The sequence below is a fragment of the Leishmania infantum genome, chromosome 5, assembly GCF_000002875.2.
Source record: "Leishmania infantum JPCM5 genome chromosome 5".
NCBI lineage: Eukaryota > Euglenozoa > Kinetoplastea > Trypanosomatida > Trypanosomatidae > Leishmania > Leishmania infantum.
Window position 1 is genome coordinate 282,617 of NC_009390.2, and position 22,357 is coordinate 304,973.

General features: G+C 62.8%; 7 protein-coding genes across 7 annotated transcripts; all 7 read left to right on the plus strand.

Annotated features, from left to right (window-relative positions):
- Positions 1-1,405: 1,405 nt before the first annotated feature.
- LINJ_05_0770 (hypothetical protein, unknown function) lies at positions 1,406-5,536 on the plus strand (the record flags this gene model as incomplete). Its single annotated transcript, XM_001463003.2, has 1 exon — positions 1,406-5,536. The coding sequence occupies one exon, from the start codon at positions 1,406-1,408 to the stop codon at positions 5,534-5,536; it is 4,131 nt and encodes a 1,376-aa protein (XP_001463040.2).
- Positions 5,537-6,814: 1,278 nt separating this feature from the next.
- LINJ_05_0780 (conserved hypothetical protein) lies at positions 6,815-7,258 on the plus strand (the record flags this gene model as incomplete). Its single annotated transcript, XM_001463004.1, has 1 exon — positions 6,815-7,258. The coding sequence occupies one exon, from the start codon at positions 6,815-6,817 to the stop codon at positions 7,256-7,258; it is 444 nt and encodes a 147-aa protein (XP_001463041.1).
- A 2,189-nt stretch (positions 7,259-9,447) lies between these two features.
- On the plus strand, positions 9,448-10,620 carry LINJ_05_0790 (conserved hypothetical protein; the record flags this gene model as incomplete). The annotated part of the gene is made up of 1 exon (XM_001463005.2): positions 9,448-10,620. The coding sequence occupies one exon, from the start codon at positions 9,448-9,450 to the stop codon at positions 10,618-10,620; it is 1,173 nt and encodes a 390-aa protein (XP_001463042.2).
- Positions 10,621-11,070: 450 nt separating this feature from the next.
- LINJ_05_0800 (MYND zinc finger (ZnF) domain-like protein) lies at positions 11,071-12,555 on the plus strand (the record flags this gene model as incomplete). The annotated part of the gene is made up of 1 exon (XM_001463006.1): positions 11,071-12,555. The coding sequence occupies one exon, from the start codon at positions 11,071-11,073 to the stop codon at positions 12,553-12,555; it is 1,485 nt and encodes a 494-aa protein (XP_001463043.1).
- An 805-nt stretch (positions 12,556-13,360) lies between these two features.
- LINJ_05_0810 (conserved hypothetical protein) lies at positions 13,361-13,852 on the plus strand (the record flags this gene model as incomplete). Its single annotated transcript, XM_001463007.1, has 1 exon — positions 13,361-13,852. One exon carries the CDS (start codon positions 13,361-13,363, stop codon positions 13,850-13,852), a length of 492 nt encoding a protein of 163 aa, XP_001463044.1.
- Positions 13,853-14,841: 989 nt separating this feature from the next.
- On the plus strand, positions 14,842-17,667 carry LINJ_05_0820 (conserved hypothetical protein; the record flags this gene model as incomplete). The annotated part of the gene is made up of 1 exon (XM_001463008.1): positions 14,842-17,667. One exon carries the CDS (start codon positions 14,842-14,844, stop codon positions 17,665-17,667), a length of 2,826 nt encoding a protein of 941 aa, XP_001463045.1.
- A 1,075-nt stretch (positions 17,668-18,742) lies between these two features.
- LINJ_05_0830 (putative methylthioadenosine phosphorylase) lies at positions 18,743-19,663 on the plus strand (the record flags this gene model as incomplete). The annotated part of the gene is made up of 1 exon (XM_001463009.1): positions 18,743-19,663. One exon carries the CDS (start codon positions 18,743-18,745, stop codon positions 19,661-19,663), a length of 921 nt encoding a protein of 306 aa, XP_001463046.1.
- Between the last annotated feature and the right edge of the window lie 2,694 nt (positions 19,664-22,357).

A 22,357-nucleotide genomic window follows, 5' to 3' on the forward strand; every position in this document is an offset into this window, starting at 1 on the left:
GGTCATGGTGAGGGTCATGCGACATGATGTAACCAGGGCTACGGCGTCTGTGGCTGTACGTGTAGGTGTATGTCTATGTATGTTAGTGCAGATTCTTTTGCTAGTTTTTGGTTCTAAGCGGTGGTGACCACTGCCACCATCACCCCTCCCCCTCGTGGCCCGATTCTTTACATGCGCGCCTGATTCTGTACGGATGCGTACCGTCGCTGCCCCACCACCATCACCCACTTCTCCTCCCTCGTTGCACAGATGGCTCATCAGTACAGTCGTTGTAGCGCGTTCATCACTAATGTTTTCTTTTCTTGTTGTCAGCCTCTCCCCCCTCCTCTCTTGATGAACTTCGCCGCCCTCCTCCCACCCTCACCGTCTCTCCCCCTTCCACACATAGTCAAATAGGCAGACGCCAGGGGGGCGGAGGAGGGGGAGCCACACACACACACACGCCCCCTCCCTCCCCCCCGCGTCGTCCTGCACCCGTCCTTTTTCTTCGAGCTTGCCCATATATATTCCCCCCCCACACACACACACGCACATGCTTGCATGCATCGTATGCCTGCACGACAGCGCCTCGCCTTCGACAAGGCCTTCGCTGTCCTTCTCTCTCTATAACAATGTCTGTCGAGCCTCTCCCTAATCCATCCGCAATACTTTCGTGTGTGTGTGTGTGTGTCCTCTGTTCCACATGTCGCTGCTGCCGCCGCTGCTGGTGCTGGGTGGACGGCAGGCTCGTCACCCTGACGGCAGGCTCGTCACCCTGACGGCGACGACGCGCATGATGTCGGGGACGGTCTTTACGAGTTGCCTGAGGCGGCACTTCTCTCTTCGTGTTTCTACGTTTTCGATGTGATTTCAGGCAGTGATGGTGGCGTTTCTGCTGCTGCTGCTGCCGTTGTCTCTTGCGTCTCTACTTGCCTCTTGTTCGCACTTGCCTCCATCGACAAATCCCTTGCGTGCCAACGCGCGCTCTCCTCCTCCTCCTCCTCTGTTGTTGTTGCGGCGGCGGCACTTCCCCTCGTCGTGTCACGCACGCACATCACGACCACCACCGCTTGCTTCCACCACCCCCTCCGTCTCAGTGGTGTGTCTGTGATGCTGGCTGGTGATAGGTCATGACAGTGAGGATGACGGTTGTGTATGTATGTCTGCGTCGCCCTACGATGGCACTAGCGCGTGCTCGCCGCTCACATGCAGCATGGAAAACGGAACGCACCCAGCAGCAAGGGGCGCCGTGCGTGTTCGTCGTTATCTCTGTGCTTCCCTTCTGGCTCTCGCCGCCCCTCCCTCCCTCAGTCGTCAACGTCACCCCCTCCCCCCCCAACGCCACCATCACCTCTTCTCTCTCGCTTAAGCTGTGCTTTGGGCCGTCATTAACACATATAAAGAGTTGCCCCTCCCCCCCCCAGTCATGCAGTCTGCTGCTGCTGCTGCTCCGTTCACCATCACCGTTGGGGCAGCGCTCCTCCCAATGAACGACTCGCGAGCAGGAGTGGTACTGGCTGCGTCTCCGCAGGGCCACTATCAGCGGCAGACGCGTCCTGCCGCGACGTCGCCGTCCCCGCCCATGTCCACGTGCCGCCGCCTGAGCTACGACAGTTCAAAGACGGGCAGCAACTCGCGAAGCCGCACGCGGGCGTCGCTGTCATCCGTTGCGTCACCCCACTCGTTCTCCCACACGCTATCAGAGGAGCATCAGCAGCACCATTTCTGGCAGAGATGCGTGACCGTCACAGAGGTGGCCACCGTAACTGCTAGCCGCCGTTCCGCCGTCGCCGCTGCTCGCTCTGGCGTCGTTGTCGTCGCTAACGCCTGTGCGAAGCGGGACGACAGCTCGCTCGTTGCCGAGGCCCGCTCGCCATCAATCCGCATAGGCCCAGCTGTGTTGCCGTCCTCATTGGAAACCACAACATCCTCTTCTGTGGTCGATGCGCACGCGCAGGTGACCTCTAAGCCAGGCGGCGCGGGTGAGCAGCAGTCTCACAAAGCAGCAGCAGCTGCTGTTACTGCGGCAGTGGCCGCAGCGACCTCCGTGGGCGCCTGTAAAGCAAACAGCGGCAACGAGGGCGTCTCCCCTTTCTCGCGTGTGCACATACACAACACACGGAGCAGCAAGACGACGACGGCAGGTGGCGGCAGCGCTTCGCCGCCCTCGATCACGGTCGTTCAAGCAGCCGCAGCAGCCGTCGTCACGAAGCATGGAACTCCTGTACGCGCGAACGGGCCATCGTCGCCGTCCATGCCGTCGCCCTTGTCCGCTGCCGTCTCTCCTCGAGCAGCAGCACCTCGGCCCCTGTCGACACGCCGCCACAGCGCTGGGACGACTACTCCAGGTATCAGCAGTCTGCCAGTCGCTCAGCCGCAGCCACAGCGCGCCGCTCCTCCCCCTCAGCCACGCCGCAGCCGGTCCGCCAGCAGTGGATTGCGTGGCGCCGGCACGAACTCCAGCAGCGTGCACTTTCAGCCAGCGCCGACGCTGCGCAACGTTGGTATTGGTGGCCCTTCACCTTTCGCGGCAGAGCAGCTGGCCATGCCTCGCCGACCGCAGCCGCGGCTGGCAGTCGCCCCCACCGGCGACGGTGCGAGTGTGGCGGGGTGTGCACAGAGTGGGCAGACTAACGCAAAGGTCGCCGCGCCGCCCCTGCAGCTCGTCCGCCCAGCAGACCTTTACCGCGGTGCCACCACGGCCACCGGAACAGCGACTGCTGGAGTCGGCGGCCCGGCCTCGACAGCGATGGCCGCATCCCTTCTGCCTGGTGCCGCTGCCGCGCAGGACCGCCTACAGCTCCCACGTCGGTCGAGGCTGGCACGCACCCCTTCCGCGACATCAGTGCAGCAGCGTCGCCGCACTCCGTCCGCAGGCAGTTTCGGTGGTGGTGGCAGCGCCCGAAAAGCAGGGTCGGTCGCGTCCTCGTCACCGCTCAAGCGTCGCACATCCGTCAGCTCCCACAGCGACGACGCGGTGGGCCCTGTGGGAGGATCAGCCGCCCGTGTCGCGTCACGGCGGCCGCGCTCGAGCACGCCGTCGGGCACCCTCTCCGTCTACACGACGCGAGGAGCGAGTGGGGGCAGAAGCCCGCTGGGGCATAGTGAGCCATCGAGAGACGGTGGCGGCGCGCCGGCTCTCGTCGTTGCCGGCAGCGGCACCGACACCGGTACAGCGGCGCCTCGCAGGAGCGTCGTGCGCAGCGGCTCTGCCCCCGTGCATCAGCGCCGTCGCGAGAGCAGCAGCAGCCGTACCAGCAGTGCGGTGCCGGGTAGCGTAACCGACCAAGCTCCCCGCGTTGCAGACAGATTGCGTGTGCCGGCGGTGGCGCCGTCCTCCCTTGTGCGCTACTCCTCGGTGGCCAGCGTGCACCAACGACGGTCACATGCCACCATCACCACCATTCCGGTCAGCAACGCAGCGGCGGCCGCCTCGACGTCAGTGGCGGAGTGGACCAGCTCCATGAGTACGTCGTCGGCTCCGCGCCGCAGTCACAGCCGCGACGGCACCAGCGGCACCGCCCGCAGCAGTGCTGCAGGAAAGAGCGTGCGGTCTTCGCTGCACACCGCAGCGGCGTCGGCGGCCGCCAAAACCCCCAATATGGGCACGGCCCCCACTGCCCGGCGCCCCAACGTCGGTGCCACCCGGCCCACCATCAGCAGCACCGCCGGTGCCGGTGGCCCCCGCGCGCGCCCTGTGGTGTCCACGACCGCAGGAGCAGCAACACCAGCCGCCACATCACGAGCAGCAGGCCCGCGTCACCTTGCCGATCGCAAGCCGAGAGACGGCGGCAGCAGTAACACCGTGTCGGTGAGTCAGGCATCGATGATCTCGATGGAGGAGAGCAAGGCGTTCCTGCAGGACTTTCAGCGCATGAATGACCGTGAGCTGGCCTTGTTTGGAACACTGCTCGCGACGGTGGCCAGCGAGCAGCAGAACCGCCGCGGCCTCGGCATCACTGGCGATGCTACTCCGAGTGCGGACAAGGCGAACGCGACTCGCCTGGTAGGCAACGCCGCGGATGATAGGGAGGCTGGCATTGCACCTCCGACGGGAGTCGTAGCATCGGCAGAAGACGTGACGGTGTGGACATGCAAGCGTGTCATCTCCTTACCCTCCGACCAGCAGCAGCAGCAGCAGCCAGGGCAGACGTCAGACATGCCGCCACCGACGACGCCGGGAGAACCGGCGGTGACGGCGCAGCCTGCCTTGCATGCCAACGAGGAGCTTATCGTGCTGGTACGTCGATCGCGCAGCCATAGCGCCGGCCTTCACGCTCCGCCACGATCATCAACGTCGGGGCCGGAAGCGCCGCCGTCGCCGAAGCAGCAGCAGAGGCAGAAGCCAGCAAAACCACTGCTGCAGCCGGACCAACTCACTCAGCGGGCTGACGGAACCGAAGAGAAAGGCGGCGGCCACGTCGCGGCGAGCCCGCATGCCTTTGTGCGGTCTCCACTGCGTCATCCATACAGCCAGCAGCAAGCACGATGCACCGTAACGGACGCGGCTGCAGGAGGCCGCGGCAGTAGCGGTGCTGTTGTGCTACACCGTGCGTCTCGAAGCCCGTCGCCGACGCCCCCGTCAGCGGCGATCGCTCGCGGCGAAAAAGAGAATGGCCAGCAGGCGCGCTCACTCCACTCGGCCAGCAGCTCCCCTGTGCCTGCATCTCCGCTCTCGACGGCGGCTGGTGCGCGAGTGCTACAGCAGCAGCAGCAAGTGGGCGCATTGGCGAGTGCACGCGCGGACAGGAGCAGTAGTGGTAAGCTGCGGCCACGTGAGGCGACGGACGTCAATACGTCCGCGAACCGCACCGCTGCCGGCGCGGCGCGGAAGGTCGCAGTGGAAACCATAGCGACGCCGGCGCGCAAGCCACACAAGGCACCGCCATCCAGCAGTGGAGCAGCGGCGGCTGCGACCGCCGGGGCGGTGGGACGGAGAGCGGTGCGGAATCGCTCGTCCTCCAGTGCTGTCGGACGCGTCCGAGGAGGCAGTCGGCGTCGCTGTGGTGCCAACGATGGCGTGCACACGCCGAGTTCCCTCCAAGAGCACCAACGGCAGCTTAGCGTTGAGAGCTACACAGACATCATGCGCTGCTACAGCCCTAAGCGGCTGGAGGGGTTGCACGACGGCAACGGCGGTAGCGGTTGCGACGCAACCTTGAAGGAGGAAAGAATGTCCATCGATGAGGGCCCTCGCGCCGCTGGCGCCTCCGCGTCGTCGCTGTCGTCCGCAGTGTCGGAGGCAGCAGCGCCGCTGGCTGCACTCAAGAGGGCGAAGGAACTGGCCGCGGAGCTGGCCGCCGCTGCGCGGGCGAGGACAGTATCAGCGGACAAACCCTCCGTAGCAATGATTCCGACCTCCTTCACGTCGCCAGCGACCTTCTCCTCGGTTGACTCGCCTACGAGCGGCAGTGTGAGCATGGGCCGCGCGAGTGGGGGCTACGCTACCGGGGCAGCGTCGGAAATATCCAGCGTCCGCGTTACGGCCGCTCAGCTGCAGCTTCTCATTGACAGCTCACGCAGCCAAGCCAACTATGCGCGCTATCAACCGCTTTAGCAACACGAAGAAGTGTGTGTGTGCGAGTGGCGGTGCTGCTCGTGTACCAGTGTGTGAGTCTCCTTTCTTGTGGTTGGCTGTTGCAGAGGACAGATGCTGCTCCCTCTCGCCAGCGCTGTCTAATTTCATGTAGTCGTGATGATGATGGGAAGGGGAGGGGAGAGGGGGCGAGGTGCTTCTGCCTCCTCGCATGGCATGTTTTATGTCGTAGCTAAAGACAAGCCTACACACACGCACATCTGCATCCCCCCCTTCTTATTCCTCTTCTTCCCCCTCCCCACCTACGCAGGGACGGTGTCATGTTGGCCGGCATAGTTGTTTTGATTCCTGTTTTCTCCGGCGGCGTTGTTGCCTCCACTCCCTCTGGATGGGGCACGACGACGATGCCGATGCAGTGCAATGGATGGGATGCGTCGGATCCTCTTTTTTGCGCAGGTGTCTGTGTGCGTTCTTTGTGGTCGTGGTTGCATGTTTCTTCATTCCTTTTCCGTTAGATTCCTCCCTGCACAGCCTCCTCCTCTTCCACCACCAACACAGCACACAGCACACATACACATACATGCACGTCTCCTTTCCTCGCATTGCCCTGTCTCTGTGTGTCGAGCGTCCGCTCGGCTACGCTGTTGCTTGTTGTTCTTATTCTTTCTAACGTGCGGTGCGATCTCTTTAGATGTGTCCGTGGAAGACAATATGGTGATGTTAATCGTTGGCGTGTTCAATCGCCCTCCCATTCTGTCCCCACTCCCCAGTCACCACTCACTTGGATCGTTAGACCTCGGATCTTCCTCTACAAGTCACCGCCCCTCGCCACCCCCTCGTCCTCGTACTCGCCTGTCTACTTGCCCGCACGGAAGGGCCCGCAGACAAGGCCCGTCGCCATGTGTCTTGCATGCATCTGCGCATGCTCCCCTTCTACGCCGGTTACGGCGGGTCCACAGCACACAGCTGCCACCCATACACGCACTCCTGTTCGTCCGACGCGCGCGCCTCCGCATCGATGCGTGCGCGCCTATGCGCTAGTGATGTGGTGGCATGATCCTCCCACAGCACTCGATGTGTGCTCTCCTCTCTCTCTTATCTCGAACTCACCTCAACGACAACCCGCCCACATATGCAACGCACGCGCGTGCGCATACCGTCATCACGCAACAACACTCATGTGGACTACACAGATCCGCGTCTCTCTTTAGTTAGTCTCTCGCTCGCTCTTGTAGCAGTACTTCCCCCCACCCCCAATCGCCTCTGCGCACCCACCCAGCCACCACACGTTCAGAGGCCATGCTTGCTAGCGCTCTTCGCCACTCCGCGGCTGAGGGCCACAGCTCGGCCGCGAGTGCTGTGGCAAAGATTTCGAACATCGAGCGCGCCGGCGCGTACCTGCGCTTCAGCACGCTGCGCGTGCACCCACACCACGAGCCGAACTACCGCGCCCGCCCGGTGGGGTGGAAGGCTTGGAACAGCAAGCAGTACATGGACCCCTGGGCGCCCTACCCGCTCACATCGCCGGTGCGCCATGTTGACCGCCCGTTTTCCGGCATGTGGTTCGGAATGGGCCACTTCGCGCTGAAGAACTTCTTCGGCCCGTTGAACTGGAAATTCTGGGCGCGCGTGTCGTTCTTCGGTACTCTTGGATGGGTCTATTCCCTCAGCTCGTACGCGCTGCGCATGCACCGCAACGGCTGGGAGTGGAAGAACCGAGGCGCCGTCTTCTCCATGGATTGAGAAGCCGCGGCCACGCATATATGTATATGTGTGTGTGCGCGCGCTCCTCCTCAGGGCCTCTCCTGAAGAGGCTGTTCGGCCTTCATAACGCCATCCTCAGCGGTGGCGGTGGGCGCCTCCCTTCGGGCGTGACGGTGCGCTGGCGCGAAGAGGCAGAACAGTAGAAACAATAGGGAGCAGTGGCGGTGCGTGCCTGTAAGGTGAGGTGCGGCATGGAAAGATCCATTGGTGTGTGTGTGTGTGGGGGGGGGGGGGTATCAGCACTTGTCGGTGAGTCCTTCGCATGGAAGTCGGATGGACAGCCCATGTGCGAGAGAAGGACCCACGACCCATGTGCGCCACCCACCCACCACCTGCCACCACCACGACCACCTTCTGCAGCCGCATCTTCGCCTCTGCTGCGTCGTCTTATCACTTTCCTTTCTTGCTCGTTTCTTGCTAGTAGTCGGACATGTATGCACCACCGCATGCCCCACCCCCTTCGCTCTTCCCCGTATCTCTGTCTTTGGCAAGGGGAAGCGGGTTGAAGAGTTCCTTGGAGGCGGTCGGGAGGGGAGAGTGTGTGCGTGCGTGCAGTTGTGGCGTTGAATGAGGCGGCGCGGAAGAGGGAGGGGGAGGGTGCACATGGCCGTGTGTGAGACCTGGAGCACAGCATTCCCAGACGTGGCAACGACAGGGTGTGTTGAGAAGATGAGTAGCGGAAGGCGGAAGCGCCTCTGTATGTGTGCGTCTCCCGCGACACCCTGCTTTGCATACACACGCACACGGCCCTCCCCGTGCCCACACGCTTCGCTCATCACGCCACGCCACTTCCTCACTCGCCCACTGCGTAGTCGAACGCGCAACAGGAAAACGCGTGTGTGTGTGTGTGTGTGCGTCATCAAATTCTTTTCTTCTGTGTTTTGTGTTTTCACGTAGCTTAAAGTTCTGAGAAGGACTCGGAAACTGCAAGAGCACATGCGTGTGTGTGTATGTGTATTGTGCGTTGTTTTCGCGGATCCTCGTCCTTGATGCGTGGCCGTGCGCGCGTCGGTGGGGCAGTGTGCTTGTGCAGACGTGTATGCGTGTGTGTGTGTGTGTGTGTGTGTGTGTGTGTGTGTGTGTAGGTAGTTTTCTGTATTTCCATCTTCGTTGTGCGTCTGCCCAGTGCTTTCACCGACCCACCTCGCACGCCTCCTCCTCCGTCTCTCCGTGCGTCCCCCTCCTCCTCCCCCACCGGACGTGCCCCTTTGGACCGCGTGGATACACGCATGCACATAATACCCAAGCGTGCGCGTTGTCCGCCCCCTGTCCCCAGGCGGTTCGATAAAGAGTGGCAGAGGCAGAGGGAGAGGGAGAGATCGCCAAGCGGGTCGGTGTGCGAGCTCGTCGGCCTCCCCCTGTATGCTGCGCCTCGTCCACAAGAAGTCAAACCCCAGTCGGGAAAAAGAAAACCAAACGGACCGGAGAGAAGGATGCGCCTCACATGCGTACACGCGCATCCGTGTGCGTGCTTGCACTCGTCGCGCGACCGTGCGCAGGGTGGATCGCGGCGGCTGTCAGGGGCGGCACACACTCACACAGACACGCGTGCGCACCAGACGAGAACGAATGCAGCGGACGTCCGACAGCTGATCAGGTCGAAGAAGGCGCTGTCGCCGCGCGCCGCGCCCTCTTTTATCCCTTTGAAACCCGCTGCAGAACGCGCATGTCCCTGCTTGTCCGCATGCTCGTCTCGCCTCGTGGATAAGGATGGGCACTGCGCATGTGAAGCTCGCTCTCTCTTCGCCCAGCCTAATCGATCTGTCGTCCTTCCTTCTGCGCTCTTCTCGCATGCTCAGGCTCCGTGCCCCCCCCCCCTACCGTTGAAGCGCTGTCTTGCTGCAACACATCAACCACACGCATCGATTTTAACGCTAGAGAACGTGGTTCATCAGCAGACCGCTGTCTCCTCCGCCTCCTCCTCCCACCCCACCCCACCCCACCCTCTCCACGTCGTGTGCCGTGTGTTCTCACATCGCTTCTGCCGCCGTCGTTGCTGTCGCTGCCGTTGGCTCTTTGTTGCCGACCTCTCCCCGGTTATCGCCGCCTTTGCGGGGCGGCGGCGGCGGCGGGCGAAAGAGAGACGAAGGCCCAAGCGTATGCATCATCGGCGGCTTGCGCGCCCGCCCTTTGTGCTTGGCAGAGATTCCCGTGTGCGCTTGTGCATGATGTTGCGTCGCGCGCTCCCATGTTGCGCCGCCGCGCCTCTTCGATACGCTGCCTCCACACTGTGTTTCCCTCGCTCAAGACGTGGTGTGGGCCCAGCCTTCAGCAGCAGCAACCGTCTCTCGCACATGACGCGGGCGTACGCCACCACGACCCCGCCGCCGGCAGGCAATCACGATGGCGCGGCTGACGAGGATGCGCACATGACGGATGACGGCGATGTTGACGCTGCCGCCGCCGATCGCCACCACGCTCCGACGCTTCGCAGCGCCCTGCCGCCGAGCGCCGCGGAGCTGCCGGAGGAGTCGTTCCTTAAATGCATCGACAAGGAAATCTTCGACGAGAAGGTGCGGCTGGACAAAGAGCATGGCCCGCCGCCAGTGCCGACGGGGTGGACGATGCATCACACGGAGGGCACCAGCTTCATCTACGGACGTCGGCTGTGGATGCCGCCGCCGCCATCATCCTCCTCCTCGTCGCCAAGCACGTGGAGTGGAGAGGCCGAGGCGCGGCGCGGCGATGCCGGAGACAGCTCTACCCAAGAGAGCAGAGGAAAGCAGCAGCAGCAGCAGCAGCGGCAGGAGCGGGAGGTGAAGCCGACCCCGTGGGCCATGGAGCGGCACTTCTTGCGCATCCAGCTTACCTCCCGTGATGCCTCGCTCGACCCTGAGTGCGACGTGCGCGGCGAACACTTCCCTTTCTCCTTCTTTGTTCAACGCGTTCTCCCTGAAGAAGGCGAGGAGGGGAGCGGTGCGGGGGTGACGGGCCGCAGCAGTGGCGAGCAGGGCGCCGCCGCCAACAGTCAGGACGCTCTCCACGGGGATTCGTTCGAGGAGCACACTTTCTACCACAACAGCATCGAGGCTCGCTGCGACGTCGTTGATGGGGAGCTGATTGTCGACGGCTTGGTCTACCACGGCCCTCCTCCTCCCACGTCCCACCCGCCGTCCTCGTCCGGTGCCCCACAGCCGCGGTACACGAACCCGTTCGGCGGCTACCCGGGGCCAAACCTGGATGAGGTGGAAGAGGAGGTCCTCGATGGCATTCAAAGCTGGCTGGCCGAGCGCGGCGTTGACGACCAGCTCGGCGAATTTGTTGGGCAGTACTCTATATGGGTCGAGCAGGCGGAGTACGAGCGGTGGCTGCAGCAGCTGCGTGACTACGTGGCGGCCTGAAAGGGATCACGATAAGAAGCATACCAAAGGAACGAGTAGCTGATGGGGCGAAGAGGGTAGCGGGAGATGAGTGGGTCGATGCGGATCGTTGGCGGAGAATCCGCCTGTCGGCGTCGCCAGTGTAGCCGTTTTTCGGCTCTCTCTCGGCCCGCTCGCCTTCTCTCGCCACCTTCGGTTGCCTCGCGTGCTTGTTCGAGGAAGGAAGGCGGACGGGCGGGCGGAAGCGAGTCGGTGACGGCCGCATGTGCGTGTCTCGCACGCGCGGGTGTGTTTGCGAGACTGGATAGAGCAAATGTGCGAGGCACAGACACAGCCCTTCCACCACCCCACTCCACCCTCCTCGTCCAACGCTTGATGGACAGGCACTGAGAAAGACCCCTGCGTGGCTCCTCATGTGTTCACGCGCGTGTACATGTGCCCGCTTCAGACGCAGGCAAATCTCACGGCAATATGCGCTTCCTCTCTCTCTACCCCCCCCCCCTCCTCACTCTCCAAATCTCCAGTGTCCGCGGTAATCGCACCCATACGCGCATCCCACGTTTTCGTCATCGGCCCTACCACTGTCCGCCTCATAGCAGCAGCAGAAGCCCTGCCACTCCACCGATGCCGCCACACGCCGCAGCACTGCCGCCGCCGCCGCGACCGGACCCAGTCACTTTGGACCAGGTCTTCGCCCAGCTCACCGCCGTGGATGTGGCGTACGACGCCAAGGCGTATCACCTCGTCGCTCTCAACACGGTGGCCTTCCACCCGTCCGTGAAGCTCTTCCTCTTCGAAGAACCAGCGGCAGCAGCAGCTTCGTCGTCGTCGACGGAGAGCCCAGATGCGCGCTCCACATCCTCGTCGCCACCGGCGGCAGCGGTGCTCAACAAGCTACGCCGCGAGAAGCTGCTCAAGAGCGTCGCCTTCATGCTGGCGCAGCGGAACAACGCCGTGTGTCACGAATGCAGGTGGGAGACGGTGTCGCTGCTCGGGGAGCTGTGCCGTATGGAGAGTGCGCACAGCGGGGTGCCAACGTCGGCGCTGGGGCAACTGGAGGCGAAGCTCAACAACTACGCCAAGGAGAACCTTGAGTACCTGGCGCAGCTGCCATGGTTTCTGCCTGTCATCGACAGTATCATCAAGGCCGGTGGCGGTACCTTAGACGACGATGCCAATGGCGACGCGAGCGTAGCTGCAGCGGCGGCGAAGAAAGCGCGACAGCAAGGCGAGAGCAGCGCCTCCGCTGCTGCCTCCTCCTCGCGCTCAGCTCTCAAGGAGAAGCTGATGGCGGCGCGTGAGGCCGGCCGCAACAGTCGCGGCGGCGCAGACAGCGATAACGGCAACGGGCCGGAGGCCGAAGAGGAGGACGAGGACGTCGTGATCGCGCTGCTCGACATTCGCCGTGCCCTTCCCACGTGTCACCGTGTCAGCGGCAGCGGCAGAAGCACCGACAGCGCAGATGTGGTGTTCGAGTGGTCAGCCGCGAATGTCGAGCAGGCGCGTGACCTCATGTTCGTCGACGCCTCGACCTCGATGTTGCACCTTATCCCCAGCGTGGCCCGCGGCTGCAGCGATGTCTGTGCCCAATGCCAGAAGCGGGTACCGGCGGCATCCACATCCGCCGCCGCCCCGCTGCTCCGCTGCAGCAGCTGCAAGGCTGTGTATTACTGCTCCGCCGAGTGCCAGAAGACGCACTGGACGACGGTTCATCGAACGCCGTGCCGGGCGTACAAGGAGCGATGCGACAAGATCCTCGAGCAGTATTACAGCACCAGCACGGCCAGTGGAAAGAAGAAGGGCCTCAAGACGAGCGAGGTCGTCATCCTCGAGGTGCCGCTGGAGCCGAGCCTGTTCTTCGAGACTCGCCGCTACCTCTACGACCACCGCGATGAGTCCTTCGCGCACGTCGACTACTCGGACTACTTTATGAAGTACACCGTGCGGGGGTCGTAGCGAAGCTCAGGCATTAGTGCATGGACGTGTTTGGTGGCCATTCATGAGCGCCCCACAGCGTTGTTCTTCTCTCGTGTAATACGACTAATATGTGTGTGTGTGTGTGTGTGTGTGTTTGTGGCAGCAGCAGCTGAATAGCAACAGGAGGAGCAGTGAGGGCGAGAAGCGCGGAGAGAATCTGCACGTGTGCGTGCGGAGTGGACTTGGGTGGGGAGGTAGAGCGGGGGGTCTGGGTCGGTGGGTCGCACCCTCCTCCCTACCCACCCCCTCCCCTCCTCAGCCACCGCGAAGGTGCGCTGCCCCACGTTTGCTGTGCCGCGCAACACAGGCACGCCTTCCAGCGCACCCTTTGGATGCAGAGCATGCACTAAGATGTAAAAGGGTGGATGCGTTGTATATATGTGGTGCAGTGGCGCGCTCAGCATCGAAGGAGCGAAGCGCACGCCAAGCCTACCAAGGAAGTCGCAAGTGAGAAAGAATCTGAGAGCGAAGCGATGGCACGCGTGTGTCGTTGTCGTTGTTGTGCTGTCGATGGACACACATCGCGACGCATGTGGGTGCCGAGTGCGTGCGAGTCCACCGAAAACGCTTTCTGTCCACCGCTCCCTCTCGCCCACGCTGCTCCCGTGTAGGGACGAGGTGCATGTGTATCACCGCCGTGCGCTTCTAACACGCGCGCACCATTTTCTCTGCATGCGTCTCCGTGAACATGCCGCGCTCCACCTCCTCCCTCCTCTCTCCTCACTCTTCGCGTACAAGCCCATTATGGTAAATCAGCCCGAGAACGCGTGAGAAAGAGAAAGGCATGGATAAGCTTACCTCCATCATCAGCGTCACGACCAGCGGCGGGCTGGACGGGGCGGAAGGGACGGACAGCCAGGAAAGCCTCTGCCCATCGCTCACCTTCAAGCAGCGTGTGCAGGGCTGCGTCGGGTGCGCCGCGCTCGGCATTCTATTCTTCGTTCTCAGCTGGGTGACTGTGTTCCTTGGCGACTACGTCTTCTTCGGTGTCCTCTTTACCCTCGGCAGTCTCATGTGCCTCGGCGGCACCCTCTTCCTTGCAGGGCCGGCCCGCCAGTTCAAGAGCATGTTCAACGAGGGTCGCTGGATCGCATCGACGGTGTACATCATCACAATGGTGCTCACCCTCCTCTGCGCCGTGCTCTTGCACAGCGGCCTCCTTACAATTCTCATGAGCATCATCCAGCTCTTGGCACTCGCGTGGTATATCCTCTCGTACATCCCGTTCGCGCGCGATATTGTGAAGGGCGCCTTCTCTCGTCTCATGAACCGCTGAGTTTTGCAGGGTGGCCTGGAGTAGGGCGGGAGAGCCCGATCAAGCAGGAGAAGGACTCGGACGGCATGGTGGAGCGTGAGAGAAGGCAGGCGGGCAGCCGGATGCGACGCCACACGCGCTTCTGTTTTACCGGTGAAAGGGCTGACCGTCCTTGAAGCGCTGGCGGGCTCCTCCGCCCCACCCACTCACCTCCCCTCTACTCCGATCCCGTGCCCATCACTCGTTGCACCATGTGTGTCCCCCCTCCCTCTCCTCGTCCCCTGCCGTGGTACTGTTATGGACGCTCACACGCACCTGCAGAGAGAACGTGAGAGGTCCAGGCGCGCGCGCAAGGAGGAGGAGGAGGAGGAGGGAGGGCGGCGCACGTGTGTGCAGTGGCCCCCTAGATAAGCGTCCGGGCGGATGCTGTACACGTCCTTGCTTTGAATTTCGCTGTTGCTCTGTGGTTGCTTGTGTGTTTCAGTGGTGATGCACCCTTACTGCTCTGCGCCACGCACCTTTTACTGTTATCTTTCCTCTCTCTTTCTTCATGCTTATCGGGGCCTGCGGTGCCTCACCTCTCAAGCCACCGCGCTTGGCTGCGCGTGAGCACGAGTCGAGCGTGCACATCTGCGGTCACAACGACGACGGCCGCGGGAAAGGCGGAAACGGGCCTCAACGGGTGCTTGTGAGCATTGCCAGGCATCGGTGTCGCATGGATCGAGCGCNCNTGCNCNTGCGCGCTCGATCCCCAGCCATGTCTATCCGTGAGGAGAAGGAGCATTCACTGTGCATGCATGTACGATTTCTTCGTTCCGCCACTGGGCTGTGCTATATCCGTTTAGCCTTCTCTCTCTGCCTCTCTCTCTCTATATCTCGGTTCTCAACGCACTATCTGCCCTTTCCCCCTTCCTAACCACTCCTTGTACTCCACAGGGACAACCCCCGTGACAAGCAGACACGCACACACACAAACACAGACACACGCACACCGAGAAGCACGACGAAGGATGGGCAAGTCGAACCCGCGACGCCGCAACAAGGCGTCCGCCAAGAACCGCCCAAAGGGCCACCAAGATTGCACAGAGGTGGAAAAGGACGTCGCGGGCCACGTTGTCCTGGCACCGGCGCAGCCGCCCCATACATTCACCCCGCTCTGCGTGCAGCAACTGCGGGAGTCTCGAGAGTACGCTGTGCTGGAGGATGCGTGCAGCGACATTGCGTACTTTGCGCTGCAACTGCGGCACAACAACGACTTCTTGCGTGAAGCCGTGCCGCAGCGCCTCGCACAGCTGCTCATCTTCTCCCCTCCCTATGAGCCACCGCAGCTCAACACGAACGCAGATGCAACGCCGGTGGTGGCATCGCCAACGTTGTCGGCTGCAGCGACGGCGGGGGAGGAGGAGCCGCAACCGCACAAGGGCATCCTGCACATGCAGATTGCGGCGGCAGAGGCGCTGCGCACTCTTGTTGTGAACAGTGAGCAGGACCGCGTCATCGATGCACTCACGAGCGCTGGCGCGGACGCGGCATCAGGGGATCGTTTCGCGGAAGGGCTGGCGCGCCTCGTGCAGGCGGGCTGGCAGCGTGTGCAGCAGGCCCGCCGACGCATGGCGCCCGAGGATTGGATGGGCGTCAACGGTGAAGAAGGTGAAGAAGACGCTGGTAGTGGTGGTGGTGATGAGGCCGCCGCGGAGGGTGAGGCCGAACCTGCTGCCGACGCGAGCGCGCGTCACCACCGCCGCCGTCAGTCCGGGTTCACGCGAAACTTGTATTTCATCCTCCTGCGCCACCTGGAGGAGGTGCTAGCGCTCGCCAGCGTGTGTGTGGAGGCGAGCGAGGTGTGCGCGCAGACGTTTTCCAGCACTTCGGCACTCCTGCTACTGCTCGACGTGCTGCGCGTAGCGATCACGACGACGTGGGAGACGCTTCTGCACCCCTCCGCCGACTACTACGCCGATGAAGCGCAGGTACCTGTGGCTAGCGAAACGGCGCTCGCCATTCGCGCCTTCAAGCGGCGGGAGGCTGGCCTGCTCGCCTCGCTGGCGGTTAGCACAGCAGACTTGTTGCTCCTGCTCAGCCCCGAGAACCAGTCACTGGCGCAGGTGTTCACCGGATCAAGCGAGGGCAACGGCGCAGCGGTGGCCGCCTCCTCATCTTCGTTTCCATCTGCAGCCGGCAGCAGCCCCGCCATGACGGCAGAGCAGACGGCGTTCTTGAATACTGTAGTCGACGCCGTCGACCTGCGTGCCTGGCTCGCGGAGAAGCCGGCAGTCGAAGTGCAGCTGCAGGAGCGCTTCTCCGACGCCTCCCTGCCCAGCTTCCTCGGTGCACAGCACACAGCTGTGGCAATGGAGCGAGAGCGCGTCTTGCACGACCTTCTTCGCGCGACCCTCTCGATCCAGGGCGTGCTCCTGCACATTGCACCGGTTGCAGCGAACCTGCAGCGCGTCCTGCCGCTGCTAGATGACACCCTGCACAAGGCGTCACTGCCAATGCATGTGTGGTGCGGTGTGCTGCCGCTTCTCATGGGAACATGCGAGCGCGCCGACGACGACGTGCGAGCGGCGGCAGCGACGCTGACCACGCACCGGCTGCGCAGCACTCAAGCGGCGGTCCGCCTACTGCATGTGATGGTGAACGCTGTGGGCGAGAAGAACGACACGGACCGGTACGAGGACGACGAAGCCGCGTTCGCCGCCAACCCACTGGCCAAGATTCTGCAGTCAGGAGAGCTTCTCTACGCCTTCGGCCTCCTGCTAAAGGATGTGCTCTGGATGTCGCCGAACAGCGACTCCAGCGGTAACGCAGCCACCGTGGAGGGCCCCGCGCACCCGACGGCGACACGTGACGTCATGGCTTGGCAGGCCCAGCAGCGCGCTCTGCGCGCTGAGGCCAGCTCGAACGCTGCGGCGACGGAGATGCAGATGGTGCTGCTCGCCACGGAAGTGAACGTGTGGGAGGTGGCAAGCACGCTGCTGCTGATGCTCCCTGTGGCGAGCCTCGGCGATCCTGCTCCGACGTGGCGGGCACTCTTGCAGGCCGTGCTGAGCCGCTATCAGCTTCACCTCGACGCCGCGGCCATGGAGGCGTCGGAGGGAGAGGGGCGCAGCGCACACGCGAACATTCTGCAGCACTCCGCCCGCACGCATCAGCTTCTCTGGATGCAGCTTGAGTCGCTCGGGCAGATGCTCTGGACGATGCAGCGCAAGCAGAGCAAGGCGAGCGGTGGCAGCGCCGCGGTGACAGCCTGCAACCACGTCCAGGCGACATCCGAGGATGTCGACCTGCTCATCCGTGTCTCCTGGGAGGCGTCGGCAAGCACGCTGCTGAGGCAGTCGTGCGTCGGCGCCGTGGGACTGCTGTGCGCGTCGATGCAGCGGGAGGAGGCCGTGGCCACGGCGGCGCGCTTTGCCCTGGCCGTGGTCGCCAACGGCGGACCAGCGGCGACGTCCTACGGGAAGAAGCTCCTCGACGTGTACGCGCAACTTGTGCCAGGCAAAACGCCCACCTACCCCGCGGAGCGGCGGGTGTGGCTGCAGCAGCTTGCGCTGGCGGACGCCGCCGCCACGGTCCGCTGCGAAGCGGCGAACACCTTGATAGATCTCTTCCTCGACGAGCGCCACGACGCCGCCGTGTACTGGCCGCTGGGCGTACAAGAGAAGCTGAGCGACTTCAAGAGGCAGCTCGCCATCTACGTGAAACGGCGTCAACAGCTGGATAAGGAGACGAAGCGGCTCTACCACGTTTCGACGGAGACGCCAGATGCAGAGCAGTGGTCGGAGGTGCTGGAGAACCTCTCCGGGTTTATCGACTACAAGGCACACCACAAGTAGAGAAGCCTGTGCGCGTGTCGTCTGTGTATGCCAGTCGCGGCGCCCCGAGTGAGCAGGGGGGGAGGGGGTATGCACTCGCCACCTCCTCCGCAGCCCTGTCTGTCCCCGTCCATCGCCCCCTCTGTCAGCGGGCGTCGCCCTCTCTCCCCCTCCCCCCTCCTCCTCCTTCAGGACGACTCGGAAAGGCGCTTGCTAGCGCGCACGAACGCGAGTCGTTCTCGTCGCCGTCCGCAGCAGCGACAGCAGCATCCGCGTGAGTGGCACACGGTACCCGCCGCACGCTGATGAGAGGCGCCACGAAAGGAGAAAGGGGGGGTGTCAAGAATGCATCGAATAAGCGGAAGATAAAGAACATAACCATAATCGAGCAAGGCTATCCAAATACAGGGAGCTCGAACAACGCAGAAGCCGCAATGCCCCTCCCCTACCCTCTCCTTCCTGTGATGCCGCGTCCGCATTCCGTGGTGGTTCGCGTGGTCGTCAGCAATGGATGCCGCGGTACTCAAGGTTCGCGCCACGGCCAGCCACGGTGACGCTCGAGGGAAACCACAGCAGCGGCACGCAAGACGAACAGGGGAGGGATAAGGGGATCCTGAAAAGGAAAAGGAACGCAGGAGAAGAGTAGGGGCTACGAGTCGGCCGAAGTCGCACGCAGCTTCGCGGCCTCCCGCCGTCCAGGCCGAGCACGTGTGGCTGTGAGGAAGCACGGCGGAGGGGCCTGAGGTGCACCACGCAGCGCATCCCTTTCACCTCTGAGAAGAGAAATCGTGAGGCACTGAGTGGGAGGGAGTCTGGTGTTGTACTCGTCCGACCGTGTCCTCCGCTCCCTGACACACAGCCGACTCTTGCCCCCTCCGCCACGCATCTGCGCGCAGTCCACATGCGTTGAGCCCTAGCCCCTCACCCTCGCTCCGTTGCCCTCCTCTCTGCTCAAACCCTCACACGGCACATCCGCTCTCTTATCCACCGCTCTATGGCTGCGCCAGCTCTCGACGCCCCACACGGATACACCCGCCCGCCCCCGTCACCCACCCTTCTCACCCACTCCCGCTTTTTGTTCATCCATTGGCCAGCCATGTACGGTAATCCGCACAAGGAGCCCGTCGCGATCGCCGTCATCGGCGGCTCTGGCATCTACAAGCTGGACTGCTTGCAGGATGCAAAGTACTACGACGTACCGACCCCGTATGGCAACCCGAGCGGGCAGCTGTGCGTGGCCAAGGTCGACGGTGTGCCGTGCGTCTTCCTGCCGCGTCACGGTCCGCACCACCAGTACAACCCCAGCGAGATCAACTACCGCGCCAACATCTGCGCGCTGAAGCAGATGGGCGTGCGCTACATCCTCGCCATCAACGCTGTTGGATCGCTGGACGAGTCCTGCAAGCCCGGCGACCTCGTGCTGTGCGACCAGATCATCGACAAGACGTACGCGCGCAAGGCAACCTTCTTCGAGGGCGGCGTCGTCGCGCACGCGGACTTCGCCCACCCGACGTCGCGCATCTTCAACAACATCGCGCATGAGGCGCTGCTGCGCTGCTTTCCGGACGTGGCGGCCGGCAAGGGCACGTTCCAGATTCACAGCAGCGGCACCCTCGTGACGATGGAAGGTCCGCAGTTCAGCACTAAGGCCGAGTCCCTCCTCAACAAGCAGATGGGCGGCCACCTGATCGGTATGACGTCGGCAACGGAGGCGCGTCTGGCGCGTGAGGCGGAGATCGCATACGCGACAGTGGCGATGGTGACCGACATGGACGCGTGGAGCGACGCGCCGCACGTGGACGCGGCGCAGGTGACGAAGGTGATGGCGGCGAATGTGGAGAAGGCGCAGCGCTACCCGTCCGAGATCATCAAGTCCCTCGCCCAGAATCTCTTCGATGATCCGGCGCACCACACCCTGGAGTACGCCATCGTGACAAAGCCGGAGCACATCCCCGCCGAGACGAAGCAGCGCATCGCGCCGCTCGTGGCGAGCAAGTACCCGCAGTTCGCCCCGTAGAGCGTGCGTGTTGTACCAGAGGCCTCGAGGCGTGTGTAGGTGAGGTGGATACGTGGATAGCTTGGGCAAGCGGCGTAAACGTTGAAGGAGATGGAGGAGGGGCGCGGGTGTATGTCGCCTCCGACTCGAGCGCGAAGTTGATTGCGCTCACTCGCGAGCAAGCAGCCACAGCAAAACTAAGCAAGTGGAGCTGGAGCAACAGCAGCAACGGCGGTGTTTGGGTGTGAATGTGGGTGTGTGTAAGCTGCCGCCGTGTTGATGGCGGTGCCCGCACCCCACCCCCGCTTTCACCCTCAGTAGCCTAGCCGCTCACCTCCTCCGCACCTGCACATCAACGCATGTCCTCCCGCAGGTTCAGGTAAGCGTACCGTTACTTCGAGCACCCAGTCTTCTCCCCCCACCCCACCCCACTCCCACCCCCGTCCTCTTCGCTTCCGTCGCTGCTGTTGCCACGACGCTGGTTGGGGGGTGCATGCGCGGGGGGGGGGGGGAAGGAGGGAAGGGGCCAAGCCCGGATACGATGAAAAGGGAAGGGAAAGGATAGGGGGCGGGAACTGGACAGACCTGTGGGGGTGTTCACGGGTGGGGAGAAGGAAGGAAGGTAGAAGTCAGAGGAATGCGCGAAAGGGCGAAGAGCAGGAAGAAAGGGGGTGGCGCGATGCAGTGCGGGCACACGCGCGCGTGCGTGCCTCTATGCCTCTCTCGTGTTCCTTGCGCCCCGCCTCGCCTCGGCGTCCTCGCCCTGCACACCACAACACCCCCACACACCACACACACACGCACACCTTTGTGTCCATGGTTTGTGCGTGCATGGGCGTCTACGTTTGTGGAAGGGAAAGAGGAGGAGGAGGACAGAGGGACCTCTCCCGAGACTATCGCTACCACCACCAGCGGCAGCGGCAGCAGCACCATAAGGGGACTGCCGCTGCTTACACAGGCAAAACTAACGAAAAACTTGGCACATCACGCGTGTTGATGTGCGTGGACAGGAAAGAGAGAGAGATGCCGGTGCAGCCGTAAAGACTCAAGTGGCGGCGGCGCGGATGTCCTCGCCGGTCATAATCGATACAGATGCGCACGACAGTTATGTGATGAGAATGAGGAGAGGGGTGGTGGTGGTGACTTTGCGCTGTGGGTCAAGCAGTCGAAGCGGAACAACAGCGCCGCGGTCGGCACCGCGAGCCACGTTTTTGCTCTTCCCCACTCCTTCCCGCAATGATTCTCCTCGTGACCTAACGCCTCCGAGCATCACCTCCTCCCTCTTGCCTCTCTTCATGTTGTCTGCGTTGTACTGTTGCCCCACCGCCACCACCACGTCTGCCCGTGTGGGTGGTGTGTGTGTGTGTGTGTGTGTGTGTGTGTGTGTGTGTGTGTGTGTGTGCATCGCTGCTGCTGCATCACGGCTGCTGCTGCTGCGCACAAACACACAAACGTGCACACACGCCATCGTCTCGCCACCACAACAACGTACCCTCCCTCCCTCCCTCCCTCCCTCCCTCCCTCCCCCCTGCCCCGCCCCCCTGACGACGCACACACACCCGACGCGCAGAGCAGAACAGAAGGTGGTCTGACAAAGAAGCGTATTCGTCACTCCACCATTGCGGCCGTTACCATCACCGCCTCCCCACCCACGGATACTTGAGCGCATTACACAAGCTCAGCGCACCCTCTCTCTCTCTCTCGACACACACTGACACACACACACACACACACACACATTCTTCTTCGGTTCACCTACTATCCGGCGCGCTCGTGCGTGCAGCCCTGTGCCGGCTTCCGTTTTCCTGTGCTTATTCTTTCGAGGACGCAGGGTGGCGTGTTTTCGCTACCCTTTTCGCTTCTCTCAATCCTTTTAATCCGTCTTCGCCCTTCCACCACTCCTGCGTATCTCGCTGTTCCCTCCCGCAAGGGCCACCAACACCACCACCACCGTCATCATCCCCGCATTTTTCTCGGCGTCGTCCGTGGCACCAGTGCTCCCTTTTCCCCTCCTCCGTCCCCTCCCCCCGCTCCCCACTCCTTCCCGTTGCTTCCCTCTCACAAGTCTGCATGTGAGCTTGTGTGTGTATGTGTGTGTGAGGGCGAAGAGGGTCGGGCGAAGCTTTTCGCGCGCTTTCATGTGTCGTCCCTGCTCGCCCCACATGCACACCGCCCAGCCACCTCTCCCTTCTCTCTCCTGTGTTTTCTCGGTTTCATTTATTACGGGCTGCTGCTGCTCGCGTGGAGGTCAGCGGGAAAGCCATTGATCGAGCTCTTCCCCTTCCCTCCCTCACACCTCCTCCCACATACACCGACACGGACACCTTGCCCTGTGTTCGAGCGCACGCATCTCGGCTCTGTTGGTAGGTCTCCCATCGCCTCCACCAGAGCCTGTTGGTTGCTCGCTGTGAGCCGTCTCGCTTCTTCTTTTTCCCCTTTCGTCGTCGTCGTGCCTGCCTTCAACGACTCGCTCACACGCACTCCTGCATCCATTATTCTTCCTCGTTTTTCTTACGTGTGTTTGTGTGTGCGTGCGAGTGCTCCTTCCTCGCTGGCATCTCCATCGCCACACGAAGGTTCATCCTCTGATCTTCCACCACGGACGTCTCCGATCAGCGCGTCCTGCTATATTGCCGTTCTCGTGCGCTCGCTGCGGCTGGCGTCCCTCTCTGTCTCTATCCCCCTCCTCCACCTGCATGCGTGTGTTGTCCCTTT